Here is a 21394-nt window from a genome sequence, read left to right on the forward strand (position 1 = left end):
CGTGACGAGTCGTTTGTGTTTCGAATCCTGCTGCTTTACGGCTCAACATCACTAGAAGATACATTTGCATATAATGCCCGCCTTCGCTTTACGTTTGGATGGAAACCCAGCTATTGTAGCTACTGATTATTTGTCAGAGAAAACAATTTCAACATAATGAAATATAGTTATTTTTAAGTGACCCAATACAGTGTCCTCTTTTTGCATCACACCACTAACACATTGTGTTGCTTGTTCAGTTTACATACAGTTTTTTATTTCGCTTTGGTAGCCTATTTCAAAAAAATATATTCGCTATTTTCACAAGGTGTACATTTTTAATGTTTTGTACGTTTACACTTTTAGTTCTAATATCACAACAGATCATTAAAAGTGCACTTTTTTCAAACATTTCAGCATGTTTTCAATTGTGTTAGTACAATACACAAAATCACAACACAAAATAAGTGTTTCATATACAGTAACTGCCTTTCACTATCAAACTTTATATTTGCATATCTTCTCGTTCAGTTCAATGCATTTGTCTTTTATTTCGTAATTTAATCCAATTCAATTAAAGGAACTGGTAAGAAATATATTTCAATTAATCATAAAATGGCCCTGATATGTCACTTGACATTAAGAAATCATGTTCATTTCAAATACTTGTATCACTGACAACAGTAGTCCGGCCAGGATATTGTCATTTAAAAAGTGAAGTTGCAGCCCTCAACTGATGTTGATGTTGTGAAATTGTAAACAGATTACCATGGTAGCCACATTCGGGTCAAGATCGCTTGCTATATGTGTGTGTACCATGAAGCTTTTATTAGGCTACTAAGTTTGTGCTTGTGAAACCACAAATTCACAACCTCCAGAAGTGTTGCATTGACAGATGCGTCATGATCACACTTCATCTATATATACACAGCAAAAACTCCAGAGTCAAATTAACTCTCCTGGGAATTTATTTAAGACCACACTCAAAAGTGTTAAAATAAGGGTACATTAATAGTCAAACGAGCCCAACTAAAGCAAACACTGATCACCATAACGGTGTGATTTTCTCCTTCAGTGATTCTGCTTGTTAACATCAGGTGTCCTCAATAATTCTCAAATATCACTCAATTAATCAGTTAATAATTAACTATAATTTAATAGTTTTCGTTCATTTACACGACAAAATGGTGTTTTGGGGCCTGATAACGCAAACGGTTGAAACCGGTCTCCTCGTAAACAATCAAAATGTGAATCTCTGAAGACGATGAGGTCATGCACAGGCATGTATTACGTGTTCAGTCTATAGTGTTTCATCGCCATCTGATGGCCTGGCAGCAGAATACAGTGTTTTTAGTCGTTTTCGTGGATCTGTGTGAGTGGGGATCATTTTGACAACGGTGTCGACTGTACGTGGAAAACTCAAAGGAAAGACTTCCCTGTTTTAAGCATAACTGGAGACAAGAGAAAAGTTGATCAGGTGGTGTTGGTTATGTTTTGACAATCATCAATTGACCTGAATGACTGAACTAATTTATAGTCTAATCAACATTTCCGATATAATTCTAAGGATTTCTCATAGTTGTTCTGATAAAAAAAAAAAAATCTTCCATTAAGAGTGTTAACAGTCGGAACAGCTCTTTGTAAGCTTCGGAGGCTGCACCAAAGGGCCTCCCATCACAAAGCAAAGGTTATCCTGTAGGCTGGTGGATGCTATCGCTCTTGCCTACGCTTCTATCGGTCTACAATGCCCCATAGGCGTCAAAGCACATTCCACCAGAGGCATGGCCTCCTCCTGGGCATGGTCCAGTAGAGTATCTATTTGCGATGTATGTGAAGCGGCCGGCTGATCCTATGTGGCAGCCACATTAGCCCTCTGCCTTGGGACCCTATTACAAGCATCCCACACTTGCGACATAGAGCATGTCGTTCTGCTCAAACATAGCACGGTGTGATTGGATTGGTTCCCCAAAGCTCAGGATTTCTCAAACTCGGTCCTGGAGGGTTTGAGAAACCCTGCCATAGCGTATAGCTACGCAATACGACTGACCATTTGAAAGGGAACGACTCGGTTACTAATGTAACCTCGGTTCCCTGAGATAAGGGAACTAGGGTGTTCTGGGTGGTTGCTATGATGTTGCTAAGTGTTTGCTAGGGTATTCTGGGTGGTTGCTATGGTGTTGCTAAGGTATTCTGGGTGGTTGCTAGGCGGTTACTAGGGTGTTATGGGTGGTTGTTAGGTTCTTTTTGGTGGTTGCTATGGTATTCTGGGTGGTTGCTAGGCGGTTGCTATGATATTTTGGGTGGTTGCTAGGGTCTTTTGGGTGGTTGCTAGGCGGTTGCTAGGGTGTTCTGAGTGGTTGCTATGGTGTTGCTAGGTGGTTTCTAAGGTATTTTGGATGGTTGCTAGGGTGTTCTGCCTTATTGCTACCGCACACGACTTGCTGTTCGTCTCTTCAGTCGATTTAAACCTGAATCCTGTGGCGAAATGAGCATCTTTTATAGGCAGATGCCCCGCCCCTTCTGGCGGGCTCTGTGCTCAGATCGGCGGGAGGTGCACTGATTTATTTGCGCAGCTCCGCCACTCTGCCATAAGTTCGTGCAGTTCCCACCGACCAGCCAATAGCGTGCGTTTAGTCTCTGCACTGTTATGGCTGTGCAGTAGCACTGCATTATTTTATAAAAAGACGTCAGTATTTGGAGAAAAAGGAGTTTTCCCCATAGCATATAGCTACGCAATACTCGTTCCCTTATCTCAGTAATATGTAGCTACCTGTAAGAGTGGGAAGTAAATCTATGCTAAATGGTGTGATTTTAATGATTCTTGAAAATCATGAAATGATGTGATTTTATGATAAATTAAGATTGTATTTCAGTGATTATATGTAATCACTTTTGTGGGAGTTTTTTTCAAAATATTTTACTGTCCACATTAAAATGAACTGTCTAACTAAATTCATGTTTTGTTGTGATTTATTTAGTGAATGTCTTGAATTTTGCACAGGTTATGGCGTACCCATGGATTTATAAACCTTAAAAAACGTTTGTGCGGGCGCACACTTTTAGGATGAAAACTACGTAAAGTTTTATAGGCTACATGATGCCCTTACTGTTCTCTCAGATTTTCCTGACTGATTACTCCTCATATTTCATATAAAGACTGTGATTTATTACTGTTTTGAGGTGTATTTGTGTTCTTAAAAGCATTATTTGAACTATATCCGCATGACCGCATCCATCTACAGGTAAACATTTTGTCTAGTCTTTTCCCTCCTCTCAACGCTTCACTCTCCAGTCCAGCAGGTGGCGGTAAGTCATGCTTTTGTTTTCAAGATTAGTTTACAGCAGACCTGGGCATTGTACGGCCCCCGGGCCACATCAGGCCCTCTGGCTATTCTTGACCGGCCCGCGTGAAGTATTTGGTAAATTAGAGCTGGAGCCCATAACTTTTTTTGTTTGTTCAAAATTTACAAAAATTATATATTGAGCGAGTACATCATGAGTTCATTTTCCAAGCCGTGTTTTTGTCTTATCATGAATAACTATGGTACACCTATAATCAGTGTTTATATTCAGACTATTTTAGGCCGGTCGGGTTAACCGCTGCAGTGACATAGACTCGTCATAGACATGAGAGAAGTAGCTCCGGCTGCAATGTTCTTCCGCAAGACACTTGCAGTTCTGTTTATTAACCGCTAGAGTGCCAACAGTTATGGACTGCTGCTTTAAAAGTCAAGGCAACTGATTTTTCTACATAAATTATATTTATTGCTTTTTTGTATAGTTAATGTGATGCTGGTCTTTGAAATACTTGCTTTTTTGTATAAAGTTGTGATGCTAGTTTTTGAAATACAGCAACAAAAAAAAATGCACATTTTCAAAACTGTTTTTGTGAATGTTCATTAAATAGTGATATAATTGTGTGCTCCATATTTTCATTTCATTCATTTGCTGTTTTTTATAAAGAGAAATAATATATTGGGAAGAACTGAGTTAAGTGTGTTGGTCCGGCCCTCTACAACCGCCCAAGTTTCTCATGTGGCATCTTGTGGAATTAATTGCCCACCCCTGGTTTACAGCTTGATCTCTGGTGTTATACATCGTGCTTCTGGCTTTATACAAACTGTTGTTAATGTACTTTAAGTCTAGAAATATTTTGAATCGGGTCAATACATGCCTGTAATGTTCCCATTCTCATAGACGTGACTAGAAGTTTTGAATCGAGCAGGAATATCTGGAGTTGCTGCAACTGAACTGAGAAGATCGTGTTTGTTAAAAGAAGAGATTGAGAACTCGAGTGAACCAGAACCCTGGAGAATAAAACACAAGGAACAAGCAGGTTGGTGTCTTTTCTAGATTCATCTTTAATGACTGTTAATCTTTAATAGGCTTTATATTCCTGCAGTAATACTTGTAATTTACTATAATGAACCTGTGGTCCTTAATAGTGTAATTGTTTCGTACTATTCCTGTAACCTTTTTTTATTTTATGGTAACATTCAATAGTATTCCTGCTAGAAAAATAGTTTGTCCATGATAAACCTGTGATGTTACTTGCATACTAGTCATAAAATGAAAATATAGTACACATGCAAGACAAGGCTTTAGTGGTGACATGTTGATATACAAGGTAAATTGCTACAGTCATTCATGTTCAATTCAATTCAATTCAAATTTATTTGTATAGCGCTTTTCACAATACATATTGTTTCAAAGCAGCTTTACAGAAAGTGCATTTCAGAAATGTACATAGAGAAATACAGTTAGTTAATCATGTATTGATTTAGGGCATAAACATATCGCCAGCGTCGAGTCGTCTCTTCACGGGCGTCGAGTCGTCTCTTCACGGGCGTCGAGTCGGCTCTTCACGGGCGTCGAGTCGTCTCTTCACGGGCGTCGAGTCGTCTCTTCACGGGCGTTGAGTCGTCTCTTCACGGGCGTCGAGTCGTCTCTTCACGGGCGTCGAGTCGGCTCTTCACGGGTGTTGGGGCATCTGTAGTTTCCATGGGAGGCTGGATACAAACTGGAGCTGACGATCTGTATTTAGATCACTATCACTAGCGTCCCGAGATAACAACAGAAAAGCAGATGGGAAATAATTAGCGTAGCTGCTGTTCATAATATTAATGCATTCAATCTGATTCAACTGTAGTATAAAAGGTAAGTATTATGTGAATGCTTGGCTAAAGAGATGTGTCTTTAATCTAGTTTTAAACTGGGACAGCGAACAATACCAGGAAGACTATTCCAGAGTTTAGGAGCTAAATGTGAAAACGCCCTCCCTCCTTTAGTGGACTTAGATATCCTAGGAATGACCAGAAGCCTCGAATTTAGTGATCTTAAAGAGCGCGATGGATTGTAGGGCGATAGAAGTTCCGTTAAATACAGGGGAGCTAAACCATTTAGGGCTTTATAGGTCAGTAGTAATACTTTGTAATTGATACGGAACTTTATAGGTAACCAGTGTAGAGATGATAGAATCGGTGTTATATGATCATATTTTCTTGATCTAGTAAGAACTCTAGCGGCTGCATTTTGCACTAACTGTAGCTTGTTTATTGAGGATGCAGGACAACCAGCTAATAAGGCATTACAGTAATCTAGTCTCGAGGTCATGAATGCATGAACTAACTTTTCTGCATCAGAAACAGATAGCATGTTACGTAGCTTAGCAATGTTTCTAAGGTGGAAAAAGGCTGTTCTTGTAACATATGAAATATGATTTTCAAAAGACAAGTTGCGGTCTAATATAACACCCAGGTCTTTTACTGTAGAGGATAAAGTAACAGGACATCCTTCTAAATTAAAGTTGTATTGTAAGAGGTTTTGTGGGCAGTTTTTTGGACTAATAAGTAATACCTCCGTTTTATCTGAATTTAATAGCAGAAAATTACACGTCATCCAGTATTTTATATCTTTAACACACTCTGTCAATTTAGATAATTTATTATTTTCATCTGGTCGTGATGAAATATATAATTGAGTGTCATCTGCATAACAGTGGAAATTAATTCCATGTTTTCTTATAATATTACCAAGTGGCATCATATATATTGAGAATAACAGAGGGCCTAACACAGATCCTTGCGGCACTCCATAGTTTACTGACGTTATCTTCGATTTTTCCCCATTTAAACAGACAAAATGGTAGCGGTCTGATAAGTACGATCTAAACCAGCTTAATGCCTGTCCATGAACACCAGTGTATTTTTGTAGTCGATCTAAGAGTATTTTGTGATCTATAGTGTCGAACGCAGCGCTAAGATCGAGTAAAAAGTCTTGGTCAGAAGCTAGAAGTAAATCATTTGTAATTTTAACGAGCGCAGTTTCAGTGCTATGATCCGGCCTGAATCCTGACTGAAATTTTTCATAGATATCATTTTCTTGCAAGAAAGAGCCCAGTTGAGCAGACACAACTTTTTCTAGTATTTTAGACATAAATGGAAGATTTGAAATCGGTCTGTAATTTGCTAGATTATTATGATCTAATTGTGGTTTCTTAATGAGAGGTTTTATAACTGCCAACTTGAATATTCTTGGAACATGACCTAAAGATAAAGATGAGTTAATAATATTGAGAAGAGGCTCTTCCACTACAGGTAACACTTCTTTCAGTAGTTTAGTGGGTATTGGATCTAATAAACATGTTGTTGTTTTAGATGAAGTGATAAGTTTATTTAGCTCTTCCTGTCCTATAGTAGTAAAGCGGTGTAGTTGTTCTTGAGGGATAATTGAGGCTGAATCATAAGACACCATTAAAGATTGTACATTTACAATTGTGTTTCTGATGCTTTCTATTTTCTCAGTGAAGAAATTCATAAAATCATTACTACTAAACTTTAACGGGATATTTTGCTCAGGTAACTTCTGTTTATTTGTTAGTCTAGCCACAGTGTTAAATAAAAACCTTGGATTATTTTGGTTATTTTCTATTAGTTTGTGGAGGTGCTCAGCCCTGGCCGCTTTTAGGGCCTTTTTATAACGTGACATACTGTCTTTCCACGCGATTCTAAAGACCTCTAAATTAGTTTGTTTCCATTTACGCTCTAAATTACGAGTTTCTCTCTTGATAACATGCGTAGCACTGTTGTACCATGGTGCTTTCGTTTTCTCTCTAACCTTTTTTAATCTAATTGGTGCAACGATGTCTAATGTACTAGAGAAAATGGTGCTCATAGTGCTAGTCATTTCCTCTAGTTCATCTGTTTGTTTGGGTTCACTGAGCAACTGAGATAGATCAGGTAAGCTATTTGAGAATCTATCTATAGTGGTTGGAAGGATTGTTCTGCCTGGTCGATAACGTGACGCAACATGACAAATTTCAGCAGTACGTAGTATGCAAGTTACCATGTAATGGTCAGTGACTTCATCACTTTGCGGTATAATATCTATATTGGTTGGATCGGTTCCATATGATATAATTAAATCGAGTGTATGATTAAAACGATGAGTTGGTCCGGTAACGTTTTGCTTGACCCCAAAGGAGTTTAATAAATCTGTAAACGCAGCCCCTAACGCATCATTTGAATTATCTACGTGTATGTTAAAATCTCCAACAATTAATGCTTTATCGACATTGACCAATAGATCTGAGAGAAAGTCTGCAAACTCTTTTAAGAAATCAGCGTAAGGCCCTGGCGGTCTATATACAGTAGCCAAGGCTAGAGATAAAAGGGATTTCTTTCTTACATCTAAGAGCGTAACATTTAGCACAAGTACTTCAGATGAATTAAACTTGTCACCTGTTTTCTGGGTAACATTAAGAATATCTTTATAGATTGTTGCAACACCGCCGCCACGACCAATCAGACGGGGCTCATGCTTATAACAGTATCCTGATGGAGTAGACTCATTTAGACCAAAATAATCATTTGGTTTAAGCCAGGTTTCAGTAAGGCAAAGTACATCTAAACTATTATCTGTGACCATTTCATTCACAATAACCGCCTTAGGTGTGAGTGATCTAATGTTTAGAAGACCTAGCTTTATAAATTGTTTTTGTACACTAATATTGAGATTTTCTGGTTTAATCACAATTAGATTTTTCCTAGATCCTACAGTAGATTTAATGTTTGACCTCACTAAACGAGGAATAGACACAGTTTCAATATAATGTTCTACATTGGTACTTATATCGATTAAGTTTGGACAGCAAAGAGTGTGATTTGGACTTTGACTTACTAGTCATATGGTGTGTAACGCCTTGGAGATGTTGTCCGACAGAAGAGCCGCTCCGATTCTGCTGGGGTGAAGGCCATCAGCACGGAAGAGCCTATAGGTCGCTCCCAGAACAGATTCCAATTATTTACAAAGAGCAGTTTCTGTTCATTACACCATGACATTAGCCATTCATTTAGAGCAAATAATCTACTGAACCTTTCATGTCCTAGTCGGTACGTGGGAAGCGGTCCAGACACGATGATCGTTGTTTCAGGCGATGTGCTGCGTACCGTCTCGATCAGGCTCCTGTAGTCCTTCTTCAGAACCTCCGTCTGCCGCAGCCTGATGTCGTTCGTTCCCGCGTGCAGTACGACAGCTCCGATGCGCTCGTCACCGTTCAGGATCTCGGGGACCTGCGCAGCGACATCAAGAACACGAGCACCAGGAAAGCAGTGAGTGCGCACCTTACCTTTACCTATGGTGGCGTGGACATGCCGGACGATGGAACTGCCGATGATCACAGCGTCGCGTTCCGTCTCGCGTAGAGGGGAGAAGCAGTTCCGTGTGGAGATCTCGAAGACCGGGAGGGGCAGAGAGGTCCTTGCTCTGGTCCGGGCTCGCGACTTCCGCTGTGGAATCACCCAGGGTCCATGGTGTTGTGTCGGTACCGGAGTGAATGAAACCAGGGATGATCGCGTCCTGGGCAGAGAAACACACGGAGTAGACGAGGTCGGAGTAAAAAGGTTACTACCCACTGACTTGTGAGCATCGGCGCGTGATGTTTTAAGCACGGATCGCCGATCTCGCAGCTCGGCCTGTCTCTCTAGTAGGTCGCGGATCTGCTTCTCCACGGATTCCAGCTCTAACTGCACAGAATGCAGCTCGAACGTGTCCTCACCTGCACTCAAAGGTAACGTTAGACACACATCCGTTATATTCGCCATTATAGCAGATGTGCTATGATGGCGAATTATAGCTTTCAGTGATACGGGTGTAAATAAGACGATCGATTGGCGCGACCACGCGTGCAATGCTAGCGGTACATGTTATGTGACATCAAATACACTTGTGGTATTACATTTTAGCATTTATTCACAACACATACCATGACTGTTCACAGACATCTCTGTACCCTACAAACTAAGGTAAAAGCACAATAACACAAAGAATGAAAGGGCAACTATATATGTATATATGTACATGACACGACAACAGTATTGCACCTGTATGCCCCATCATACAGGATTAACAATGGCACTAATGGCACCATCGTGGATCTGCTTCCCCACGGATTCCAGCTAATGCACTAATGGCACTAATGCACTAAAAGGCGTGCCTTTTGGATGAGAAAAGTTTGCAAGAATAGCAGAACACCACTGCAGAAAGTATAAAAGCCACTCTCGTGACACAATGTGACCGTTTAGTAAGTGAGTGTGTAATAAATCATTGGTAAGGGAGCAAGTCGTGCCACCCAGACTGCTATCCTGCCCTACAAAGGCAAAAGACCTTAACTCGCTAGAGTGTGGAACTGAGAAAAATGACTTTAAAGATTTTTAGTTGTCCCGCCAAATGAATTATAGGTAGGACACTGGAAATCTGGCAAATAGATGTTTTAGTAATGAAAATTATATACATAAAAAAATCTTGAGCTCAAACTTGACCTTTGACCACTATTTTAAAGTTACTGTACTCTGCCTTTGTATTGTCAGCAAAAAGTGAGAAGTCATGCCAAGGCAAAAGGCAGTAACTTCCACATTATCAATATTTGGTTGCTGATCACCATTAACAAAATCATTATAGTAACACCTGTATAAAATCTAGTGATCATGGCATTTATTTTGTATGATTTACAATTATTTATAGCCATCTACTTATTGCTATCCTGTGCTTTGGTTGCATTCTGATGGCATTATTAATACATTTGACATGACAAAATACCTCCATAGATATATTAGTCCAGCGTCGTCTCGACCGTGTTTAGGGCGGGGCTGAAGGCGCAAGCGAAGTTTTGGCACTCTGCCAGCTATATGCATGAGTGTTTCAACCAGGTCCGGTACCCGAACTGGGTGAGGCGGGGCTTTAGGTTTTGGTTGTATTCATCTGATACGGCATGTGTAACATTTTTCTGTCAACTCTGCATAATCCTTCGCGATCGATATCGCACGTTTGTCGATGGAGCGGTTTCAGATCATACTAACTGTTCTGATCGCGTTTGTTTAGGACAAAGCTCTGAGGACATTAGAAGTTACAGGGACTGATGGCAGCTGTACAAAGTACACAGGCTACACCGTCATTTTAATTGTAATGGACAGTAAAACAAAGGCAGAACACCGTACAATCTGGTAGGTAGCATTATTTGATAGAACACCGGCACGGTAACTTCATATTGACGCGCGGCTGAACAAAGGCAGAGTACCGTAACTCGATTTGAGAGCGGTAACTGGTGTTACGGTCTTCTGCCTTGGTTTCTTATGGGCTTTTGGAAGTTACTGTTAAGACAACTCATAATTTTATCGAAAAAACAACGGAATTGATTCAAGATACTCATCCACATGATAAAGGAGGTCTTGAATGTGGCAAAAAAATATAAATAACAAATTTTTCGACCAAAACTGCCATTTGTGATTATTTGCTGCTGCATGTGTTGCTTAGCAAACTCTTTGGAACTACATTGCTTGGCGGAGGAATAAATGTGTTATAACCACTGATCAATATAATGACTGGATAGCTCATTACGTACTAAACTGCCAGCAGGCAGTGAAGCCACCGCAAGTGTTCGAGCGGCCATCTTACTATTCCCTACCAGCAGAGGGCTCCAGCGCCCGTTTTACAGAGATTGGTAGCTCCGACGGCACTTTTAAGATGACCCGCTGTGCAGCATCCAAGTGTAAAATGATGTTCATAAAAGGATGTAGAAAAACTGCCCACAGGCTGTAATTCAAGTCCTATAAGTAGTAATTTATATGCACAACTGTCGCTATTCCCTTGTTTTTTTCTCCGAGGCAAAAAATGCTTCTTAAAAAAAAAAAAAAAAAAAAAAAAAAAAAACACGATAAAACAGTCACCAGTAGCCTATAAGAAACCTCAGAGCAGCAATAATCACAATTAAGTGTCCAACAGCGACACCATTTGACAGCTTTAAGAGAGCTTCGTGCAGAGTCCGTTTACCGTTACTTACATAACCCATACAATTTGTATTATGCATTTCCTGAACATGTACTTGCTAACTAATCAAACACTTTATTTGAACAATCGATCAGTGGTTATAACGTTATATTTTTTTTGTTGCTGGTGTTCATTTTATGAGTAAAATAAATATTAAAAAACAAATATTTTTATTGAGTAACGGTTTTATAAAAGCGTCTGATGAAAAAGGTGTTTGACGTCTGTCAGCCATCGCGATGGACGATGATATCGTCTATCGGCCCAACCCTAAAATACAATTAGTTAAATCAATTATTTAATGCAGTCTGCAATTTTGGGCCGAAATCTAGGCTGTGATGGGAGAAGTGAAATCAGCAAGTGATTTATTTTTGTGTGTGATAAAAGTCATGAATTTAGAGAGCATGCTAAAATACCATGTAACAACTTTACAAAACAACAATCTCAAAAGTACCATACCAGGGTTTTTCCTGGGTCAAAAATGGTCTTCGGTGGAGGCATAGGCGTAATTTGCGGTTGGGACGGGTGGGACATGTACCCACCACTTTTTGCCAGGGTCCATTTTGTCCCCACCACTTTTTGCCGCTTTTTTGAAATCAAGTGATCAAAGTGCTTGTTGCCGCTGATATCAGTGGAGCGGATACTGTGTGTTCTCTTGTCTCTTGTCTTCACACGGACCCAAGCTTCAATCTATCGCTTTACACCGTTGCGGAGACTCTCTATTCGTGCACAAACGCGTCCGTGCTTAATATACAACCACTGATGAACATATTCAGTTTTGATGAAAAAAACAACAACTATACGAATGTGGATTAGAACCTGTAACCTCTGACACGCTTGGCAAAAGATCTACCACTGGACCATTAAAGTACACGTTTAAAATAGTCAGATCTATGTATTTATTCAGTATGTATATGTTTTATATACAACAAATGAAACCCAATGTACTATTTAAATCGATTGCTGGACATCATAATGTTATTGTACATATCTGATTTAGCATTGTATCCCATTGTAGCATAATACAATGCAACACGTTTTCATTTTCAACCAAAATTTGATGTCTAAACGATGAAGTTCATGTCCAATTAAATTTCTAGCCGGGGTGAACTGTGAGGTTACACTTGTGATCATATGGAGAGATCACTGTGAGATCAACGTGTTGACTGGGATGTAAATGAAAGAAAATCTGGCCTTTTATTTGTAAAAAAAAATCTAAACTTGGTGTCACTATTTCTTCATATTGATCTGAGTTTTTTCTCTGTTTTCTGAGAAGAAGAAAATAAAACGATGAACAATCCTCTGTAAGTTTTTGCAGATTTGCTCAAAACTCGCCAGTATTTTATTGTAATATTGCAGGCATCTCTATTTCCTCTGGGTGCTTCGAGTCCTTCCTCCCTGCAAAATAAAAGCATTGACTGACCTCTCGTATGTGTTTTTATCATGATTGCAGATTGTTCCAGATGAGATGAGTGTGAATCATCAGATTGTGTGCGGCTCAAAACTCACCAGCTCTTCTTGCACAGATGATCTGAAGAAGAATCACAGTAGGAGCAGCAAACACTGCGATCTCAACAATAATCACAATCACTGCAGGAAACATGAGAGGAAGAAGAGAAACTGTATTCAACTATCAACAGTTATTGATGAAGTATTTACAGACTGACTGATAGTTTAATGTTATAAAACTGTCAGTATAAATGAACATTCCATTCCCTTCCCTCAGACATTTCATTATAGCACCTTATAACTTTATATATATTTATAATTTATAATCTTTTATTTTTATTTTATTTTTATTTTTTCTATTTTTTATTTAAACCTATGTTACTTGTCACTTGTCTTGTCACTTTGTATTGTATGTGTACTGGAAGCTACTGTCACCAAGACAAATTCCTCGTATGCGCAAGCATACTTGGCAATAAAGCTCTTTCTGATTCTGATTCTGATTCTGAACGTGTCGTACCTCTGATAGTCATTCTCCTCCTGACACCTTGAGATTGAAGTTAGAAGATAATTGTTAAGTGACGTTCTAGCACATTTGCATTTCTAAGTTTGCAGAAACAGTGAAATGTGAAATATCTATTCATTGATGGCATCTAAAAGATTCAGCGTTTCCTGAATGAAAACATTCAAATGCAGATCATGTGATCATGAACCTTGTGTAGGAGCTGCTGCTGTAGTTCGTTCATACACACCTGGAATCAGTGCTGTTGCTGTAGGTGATGTTACAACTGTTAAAACTCCCACCCTGGTAATCCAGAGTTCTCGCGAGAGCACAAGTTGAATTTGCTCAGTGAGTTACTCTGGTGTCCAGTAATGGAGCTCATTAAATATGCCCCTCGATCCGAGCTGAACCAATCACATCGGGTTATCTGATACAGGCGGGCCAGAGGCGAGCTAAACAGATGACGACAGCGCTGTGACGTCGAAGTCATTAGTAAACATTGCAAGATGGCTATGGATGAACACCAGTTGTGTGAAACGGCTTTGGCCGCTACAATGAACGAGTTAGACTTGGCTTTCTATCTAAAACAGGAACAGAAGACGGCGCTCGAATCGTTCCTTTGCAAGAAGGGTGTTTTTGCTGTTTTGCTGAGAAGCTCATCAGTGTGACGCTCAGTTCTGGTGCTGGGATGACGAGTTGTGTTTAATAAATCCTCACTATGATTTTATTCATTTATCATAGGAGTGGCGTGAGTTACACTTATGATTATTTAGCATCAGACAACAGACTGTACAAGACCGGTCATATGTATCAAAACTCACTGACAAATCTGACTAAAGAGCTTTTATTGTAGATAATCTGTGTGATGATAAAGCAGTCTGTGAGAGCCAGTGCAAACCAGCCTGATGATGTGTGACAGTGATCATGTGATCATGAACCTTGTGTAGAAGCTGCAGTTTATGACTTTGACCACTAATATTTTACAATTGCCAAACGTATGAAGCCATCAGGAAGAGTAGAGCCAATCTGTGAAAGTTTTGACAAATCTGTCAGAAAAGAGTGTTTTCTCACCTGAATACTTGACAGTGAATCTGACTGAGGTCTCGAGCTGATTTTTGTGAGTAAGCCGACATCTCCACTCTCTGTTGTTATCTTCATTCAGGAGTGTTGTAGTCAGAGTGAGGATGATACAGTGATACTGATCAGATGATGATGATATCTGATATCTGGAGTCTGTCTTCAGATCAACACCAGCCTGATTCACCCACAACAGCTCAATTCCCTCAGAACTGACCCGATCATCACAGGAGAGTTCAGTATATGAGTACAACTGACAGGAGAGAGTCACAGAGCGGCCTGGACTGATCTCAGTCTGTGAGGATGAAGATGATGATGATGATGATGGAGACACTGAAACTGAACACAAGACACAAATCACAGACTCTTCAATCATCATCTGAGTTTAAAGGGATAACCTTTTGTAAATTGACCACATAATCATAAACTTACCATGAAGAACATGCAGATAAACACGTTCATCAGATCCTGGTTGGTGTTTGTCATTCACATATTGTCTGCAGGTGTATAATCCATAATCTTCTCCTCTGACGTTCTTGATGTTCAGAGAGCAGTCAGACTCCAGATCAGTCTCTCATGTCTGTCTATTTTATACTTAACTTTCCCTCCAGCAATCAGTTCAACTGCTGACTGTCTGAATCTGTTAGAGTAGACCCATGTAGTTGATTTGCAGTCAGAAAGAGTTTTATTACAGGACAGACGAGCATTTTCACCAGAACTGATGAACACATGAGTCTCATCCTCTCCACTGGTTCCTGAAACACAGTATATCTCAGTGATCACTATGATATTAATAAATGAAAAAACATAAACCACACCAGCATAAAAAGCAGAAGATTCGAATCATTCAGTCTTTTTCCGGTGTTTGATAGTTAGTGCATTCATTAACATTATGGATAAACCGAATCAAACGCCTCTTTAAGAAGGAATAAGAAATACCCTGACTTTGAAACAAATGTAAATAATGTAATATCATCATATCTTGAACTCTTGATTTCAGCTTTGTCATAAACATTACTGGACGGCACAGGATTAGTTGATCCTCCTCTTCAACCGTAGAAAATACACTAATAACTGTCCTTAAAAGCTCTTTATCTGATCTGTGTTTCTCTCTTTCCTTCAAACTCACCCTACTGTGACTTATGCACAGCTAAATACTAAATAACAATTCAAAACACACAAAGAATATTTGTGGAACAGTACCCAAAGGAAGGAGCAAAACTCAGGGAAGGTTTGCTGGGATCAGTAGTTCACTCTCCATCCAGACACAGTCGTGATGATCCTGTACTTCTGTTCTCTGACCACACAACATCACTTCACTGAGCTGAGCTGAACACTCGTTGTGTGTTTGATAGTAAGTTTATGATCAATCATGAGCTGAGTTTGGGAAGTAGTTAACAGTGAATTAGATCATGATTAGGGCCCTCTCAAGTAAAAGTCATGACAAAATAATGCATTTACAAATCATTTAATAAAATATGATTAAACATGCCCTAGGAGAATATTTGTATTCCTTTACACCACCAGTACAACAAAACAAACAAACCAAACAAAAGATAAAGGTTATTTGTAGTTCTTTTACTCACAGCACATTCACTGTGTGCTCATACTATGATCTCGATATCCATGTTGTTAACAGCGCTATATAAATGATTCTATGAATGTTTTGAGAGCATTATGTTTTGTTCTTGTAATGTTTTCTGTAGATAATTGTATTTTTGTTACCAGAATGTTCTCCTAAAAGGAAGGATAACACTCTCTAAACATTCTTATAGAGTTTTAGCGGGAAGTTTCCCAGCAGACACAGGACTGAACCATCTTTTCCTCATATGTCTCTAGTTTCCTGTTTACACTCAGTGCATTTGGGGTCGATATGACATATAATATATACAAAATGTATAGAGTGATTGTATTTTTCTTTATTTTCTTTATTTTTATTTTTTTTACATTTTTAATAATGCACGTAATATATCATTGTTTTGGTTTACTTCTCATCTATACATTAATGCTATGTTTGGGGAGATTTGAAGTACTTTTGTACCTATTTACTGCAAAATACTAATGTGTTGTTGTTGTTTTTCATAAAAAAGGTAATATTTCATATGCATGCTGTTACGTGCTAGTGTTTTTCTTCCCTCCCCTTTTTGTCGTTGGTTATTGCCTTTGCTCCCCTCTGCTGTTGGTTTCTTCCTGTTTTCCCGCTCTCTGCTGTCTTTAAGTTTTAGGTGCTGCTATTGGTCGGAGACAACCAATCATCGGCTATGGGTCAGGATTTAAGCCATTCTGGAGGACGGAAGAGGGGGAGCTTGGAGCGTTTGTTGGCTTGTGCTATGGTTGTTATTGTAGAGTACTGACTTTGTGGTGGTTCGCTTGCCTGTTCTCTTATTGGATTGTGTTGTCTGCTCACCCAGAGGACTCCTTACCTGATCTACCATTGTACCAGTCCAGAGAGAAGAGAAAAGGGAAGTATGTCACGTGACCTACATCTTGCATCCACGTAGCATAACAATTGTTAGACACATTAGGGAAGGAGCGTGTGCAACTGTGTAATTTTGGTTTGGTTAGTTAGTGAAGTTTTAGTTATGGCGTGTTAAGCGCTGAAGAATTCTTTATTTTCTGTTTTTGTTTTTAGTTAGCTTAGAGGGTGATGATTATTAGTTAGAGTGTGTTTTGGTTTTGTTATTTTGTTCGTTTAACACCGCTCAGTTTCTTTCTCTCTGTGACTTATTTCAATTATTTTCAATTATTTTGCTTAAGTTGTATATAGCTGTAAATAAGTTTATTTGTTTACATTTATTTCCATTTGTTTGTATGGAAAATAAAGCGAACCACCTGTTTGCAGTAGTTTGTTGTCAGTGAGTTATTCGCCCACAATACTTCCCAGAGACCAAAACTATGGGAAGTGTTTAATTTGTAACTTTTAATTATGAACGTCTTTCTCATACCTCTAAGCCATCAGGGGACGTAACATAATTTTGGGGGCTCGTCCGGGATCGTTTCTCAGTATTGAGGAAGTTCCGGTAAGTTAGCATGATCCCTTGTTTTACTCTGGGGGTGTTTGTGGTGGATCGATTCAAGTGACTATCGTAGTGTTGTCAGTATTGTAGGATAGAGCTTTGTGTTGTCTTGTTGGTAAGCTTCGTGATGTCTTCGAATGTGCATAGATTTATTGAGAATCCGTCGTTAGATATTTTTGATAAATGTCGTAAAGATGATCTCTTGGCAATAGCTGAACACTTCCAAATCTCAGTTCGTCGGCAGTCATTGAAAAAAGAGATTAGAACTGTCGTGTTAGACGGTCTTTCGGAATTAAATGTTTTGAGTTTGCCTGAGTCGGTTAGAGAAGCAGATCAAATCATTGAGGGAATGATGACACGTGAACGCGCGGAGGCTGATGATGAGGAGGTCAAGCTTGTTGAGGCGGACGCGGAGGCTGAGGTTAAAACAGGTTTGCCCCCATTTGAGCCATTTTCCCCGCATACACCGGGCTCTGGTGAGAGCGCGCACGTAAAGGTTCGTCTTGCTCGAATACGCATGGAGGCGGAAGATCGAGCTCAAGCTCGACGAGCTGAATTTGATCTGCGGCTTGAAATCCGGCGGCTTGAGATTCAGGCTGATAAAGAAGTACAGCTGCGCCGTTTGGAGTTAGAGGAGGGGAAGCTTTCGTCTAGGTCCACTGGCTTGCTTGCTTCTGATTCAGTTGGAAAAGATTCAACAGAGCGTGGCTTGTCTACCACTGTTTTTGATGTAAGTAAAAACATTTCATTGGTGCCGTTGTTCAGGGAAATGGAAGTGGACAGTTATTTTGGGGCATTTGAGAGAATTGCTGTTTCGTTAAAGTGGCCAAAGGAAGTGTGGACATTGCTGTTGCAATGTAGGCTTGTGGGAAAAGCTATGGAAGTTTTTTCTACGTTGTCTATAGCAGATAGTATGAAATACGAGATCGTGAAAGCAGCTATTTTGCGTGCATATGAATTGGTGCCGGAAGCTTACCGACAAAAGTTTCGGAATCATAGGAAAAGTAGTAATCAGACCTTTGTCGAATTTGCACGTGAGAAGGGAGTTTTGTTTGACAAGTGGTGTGCTTCGAGTCATGTTAATGATTTTTCTACCTTGCGTGAATTAACACTCCTTGAAGATTTTAAAAAGTGTTTGCCTGAACGCATTGTTTTATACTTGAATGAACAGAAAGTGATGGAACTGTCGGAGGCTGCTGTATTAGCGGACGAGTTTGCATTGACTCATAAAAACGTGTTTAGTACCATGCGTTGTGATAGAAATGGTTCCACACTGTTTCCGCTGCACACGGCTGGCGCTAAAACAAGGGTGGAACCAGTTAAAGAAAAACGTGAGTGTTTCTACTGTCACAAAATGGGTCATGTAATTGCAGATTGTATGGTGCTAAAAAGGAAACAGCAAAATTCTTCTAGTGCACAGCCTGTTGGTTTGGTAAAAACATTTCCGGTATCTGTTGACTCTGTTTACCAACCATTTTTGTTGGAAGGTTTTGTATCTTTCAGTGGGCAACCTGGTGATCAAGTTGAGATTCGGGTTCTGCGAGACACTGGAGCTGCACGCTCATTCATATGTGGGGATGTGCTGCCGTTTTCAGAGAAGTCATGTTTGAATTCCAGTATCCTGGTGCAAGGTATTAGCATGGACATATTGAAAGTGCCACTGCATCGTGTGCATTTACAGACTGAGTTGGTTACAGGTTTTGTGGACGTCGGTGTGCGACCTGCGTTGCCAGTGCCTGGTGTTGAGTTCATTTTGGGTAACGACTTGGCTGGGGGTAGAGTGTTGCCAGTATTGGAAGTGTTTGATAAACCTGTGCTTACTTCTGTCTCAGAAGAATTAACTCTGAAATATCCTGAGGCTTTTCCGGCCTGTGTGTTTACTCGTGCCCAGGTGAAGAAGATGGGGAAAGAGTTTACATTAGACGACACGTTTATGTGCACAGATGGTGATGTTTTTGAAGGAGATCACGTGCCTCAGGAAACGGGGAAAGAAAGGGTTGGTGGTCTGTTAACATCTTCATTACCTGTTAGTCGTGAAAAGTTAATCAAAGCCCAACGGGATGATAAGACTTTGATGAAGTGCTTTGATGCTGTGTCTGATTTTAAAGGGGATACGGCATACTTTATTGAAGATGGTTTGTTATTGCGGAAATGGCGGCCTAGAGTAGTTGATGATTTGGAGTGTTCTACTGTTTGTCAGGTAGTTGTGCCTGCAGAGTATCGTGCACATGTTCTTTCACTCGCCCATGACCATGTTATGTCAGGACATCTAGGGGTGACAAAGACATACAACCGTGTGTTGCGTCATTTTTTTTGGCCTAGGTTGAAAGGGGATGTTGCAGCTTATTGCCGAACGTGCTCTACGTGTCAGGTTATGGGGAAACCAAACCAAGTAATTCCTCCCGCGCCATTAGTTCCAATTCCGGTGCTCGGTGAACCTTTTGAGCACGTGATCGTGGATTGTGTTGGGCCATTGCCTAAAACAAAGAATGGACACCAGTTTTTGCTCACGATGATGTGCGTAGCGACTCGCTACCCAGAAGCAGTGCCATTGCGAAAAATTACATCCAAAGCGGTCGTTAAGGCATTAGTAAAATTCTTTTCTACTTTTGGCCTACCTAAGTTAGTACAAACAGATCAAGGCACAAATTGTATGTCGAAGTTGTTCACACAAACTTTGGGTTCATTGGGAGTTCGTCACCGTACTTCCAGTCCTTATCATCCAGAGAGTCAAGGTGTGCTCGAGAGATTCCACCAGACACTCAAGGCCATGCTGAAGAAATATTGTTTTGAGACAGGGAATGAGTGGGATGAGGGTGTACCACTTGTCCTTTTTGCTGTTCGTGAAACCACTCAGGAGTCTTTACGGTTCAGTCCAACTGAATTGGTTTTTGGACATAGTGTGCGAGGACCACTGAAAGTTCTGAAGGAGCAAATGGATGATGGCTTGAGTCCTACAAAGAACATCCTTGATTATGTGGCTCGTTTTCGTGAACGAGTTCATGAAGCCTGTGCTCGTGCCAAAGAAGCTCTTTCTGAAGCTCAGTCTAGCATGAAACAGCATTTTGATAAAGCCGCAGTGTCACGATCTTTTTCTGTTGGTGATAAGGTGCTCGTGCTATTACCAATTTTAGGGTCTGCATTATCCGCACAATTCGTTGGTCCTTACGAGATAGTGGGTAAACAAAGTGACACTAATTACATCGTTAAAACACCTGATCGTAAAAGACAAAAACGTGTGTGTCACATTAATATGCTCAAAGCTTATCATTCCAGGAAGGAAGCATCTCACTATTCGGAGGAGAACACAGGGCCCGTGATTTCATCTGTTGCTGTGAGTTGTAAGATAGAACCATCGGTTCCTGGTAGTCTTGAGCTTGATGTTGATGGGGTGAGATTGCAGGTTGACCCGTTGCCCTTTACACCATTGTCTAATTCTGAGATTTTAGCTGATCCTTCTAAGTTGTTGTGTCATTTGACAGAAGATCAGCGTGTGGACATTGTAACATTGATTCAGAGTTTTCCGCAGATTTTTGGGGATGTACCTAGGCAAACTGATGTGCTTTATCATGATATTAATGTTCGTGATGCCGTTCCCATTAAACAGCATCCTTATCGGATGAATGCTGCAAAGAGGGCTGCAATGAGGAAAGAGGTTGAGTATTTGTTACTGGAGGATCTTGCAAAACCCAGCATGAGTCCATGGAGCTCTCCATGTATCTTAGTTCCAAAAGCTGACGGAACAGTTCGTTTTTGTACCGATTATCGTAGAGTGAACTCCGTTACGGTACCCGATTGTTTTCCCTTGCCAAGGATGGAGGACTGCGTCGACAATGTCGGTTCTGCTAAATTTGTTACAAAGCTAGATATGCTCAAAGGTTATTGGCAGGTGCCATTGACACCAAGGGCATCAGACATTTCAGCTTTTGTAACCCCAGACTCGTTCCTGCAATATAATGTTATGGCCTTCGGCCTCAGAAATGCACCTGCGACTTTTCAGAGGTTAGTGAATACAGTGCTGGCAAATGTACCTAATTGTAGTTCTTATTTAGAC

The 21394-nt window shown here is 40.1% G+C and overlaps 2 protein-coding genes across 2 annotated transcripts in view; one reads left to right on the forward strand and one right to left on the reverse strand.

Moving 5' to 3' along the window:
- Positions 1-21394, forward strand: part of LOC309488467 (uncharacterized protein) — a 145192-nt gene that overhangs the window by 101997 nt on the left and 21801 nt on the right. The window lies entirely within an intron of this gene.
- Positions 8042-21394, reverse strand: part of LOC309508312 (uncharacterized protein) — a gene marked incomplete at its 3' end in the record, with an annotated part of 28925 nt that continues 15572 nt past the window's right edge. Inside the window, exons 2-3 of the mRNA XM_082182881.1 lie at positions 8158-9034; positions 8042-8057 (exon numbers count right to left, since the gene is read on the reverse strand). Coding sequence (XP_082039007.1) covers positions 8042-8057; positions 8158-9034 — 893 coding nt within the window. The remainder of the gene's footprint in view (positions 8058-8157; positions 9035-21394) is intronic.

The sequence above is a fragment of the Leuciscus leuciscus genome, assembly GCF_965113295.1.
Source record: "Leuciscus leuciscus genome assembly, chromosome: 1".
Taxonomy (NCBI): domain Eukaryota; kingdom Metazoa; phylum Chordata; class Actinopteri; order Cypriniformes; family Leuciscidae; genus Leuciscus; species Leuciscus leuciscus.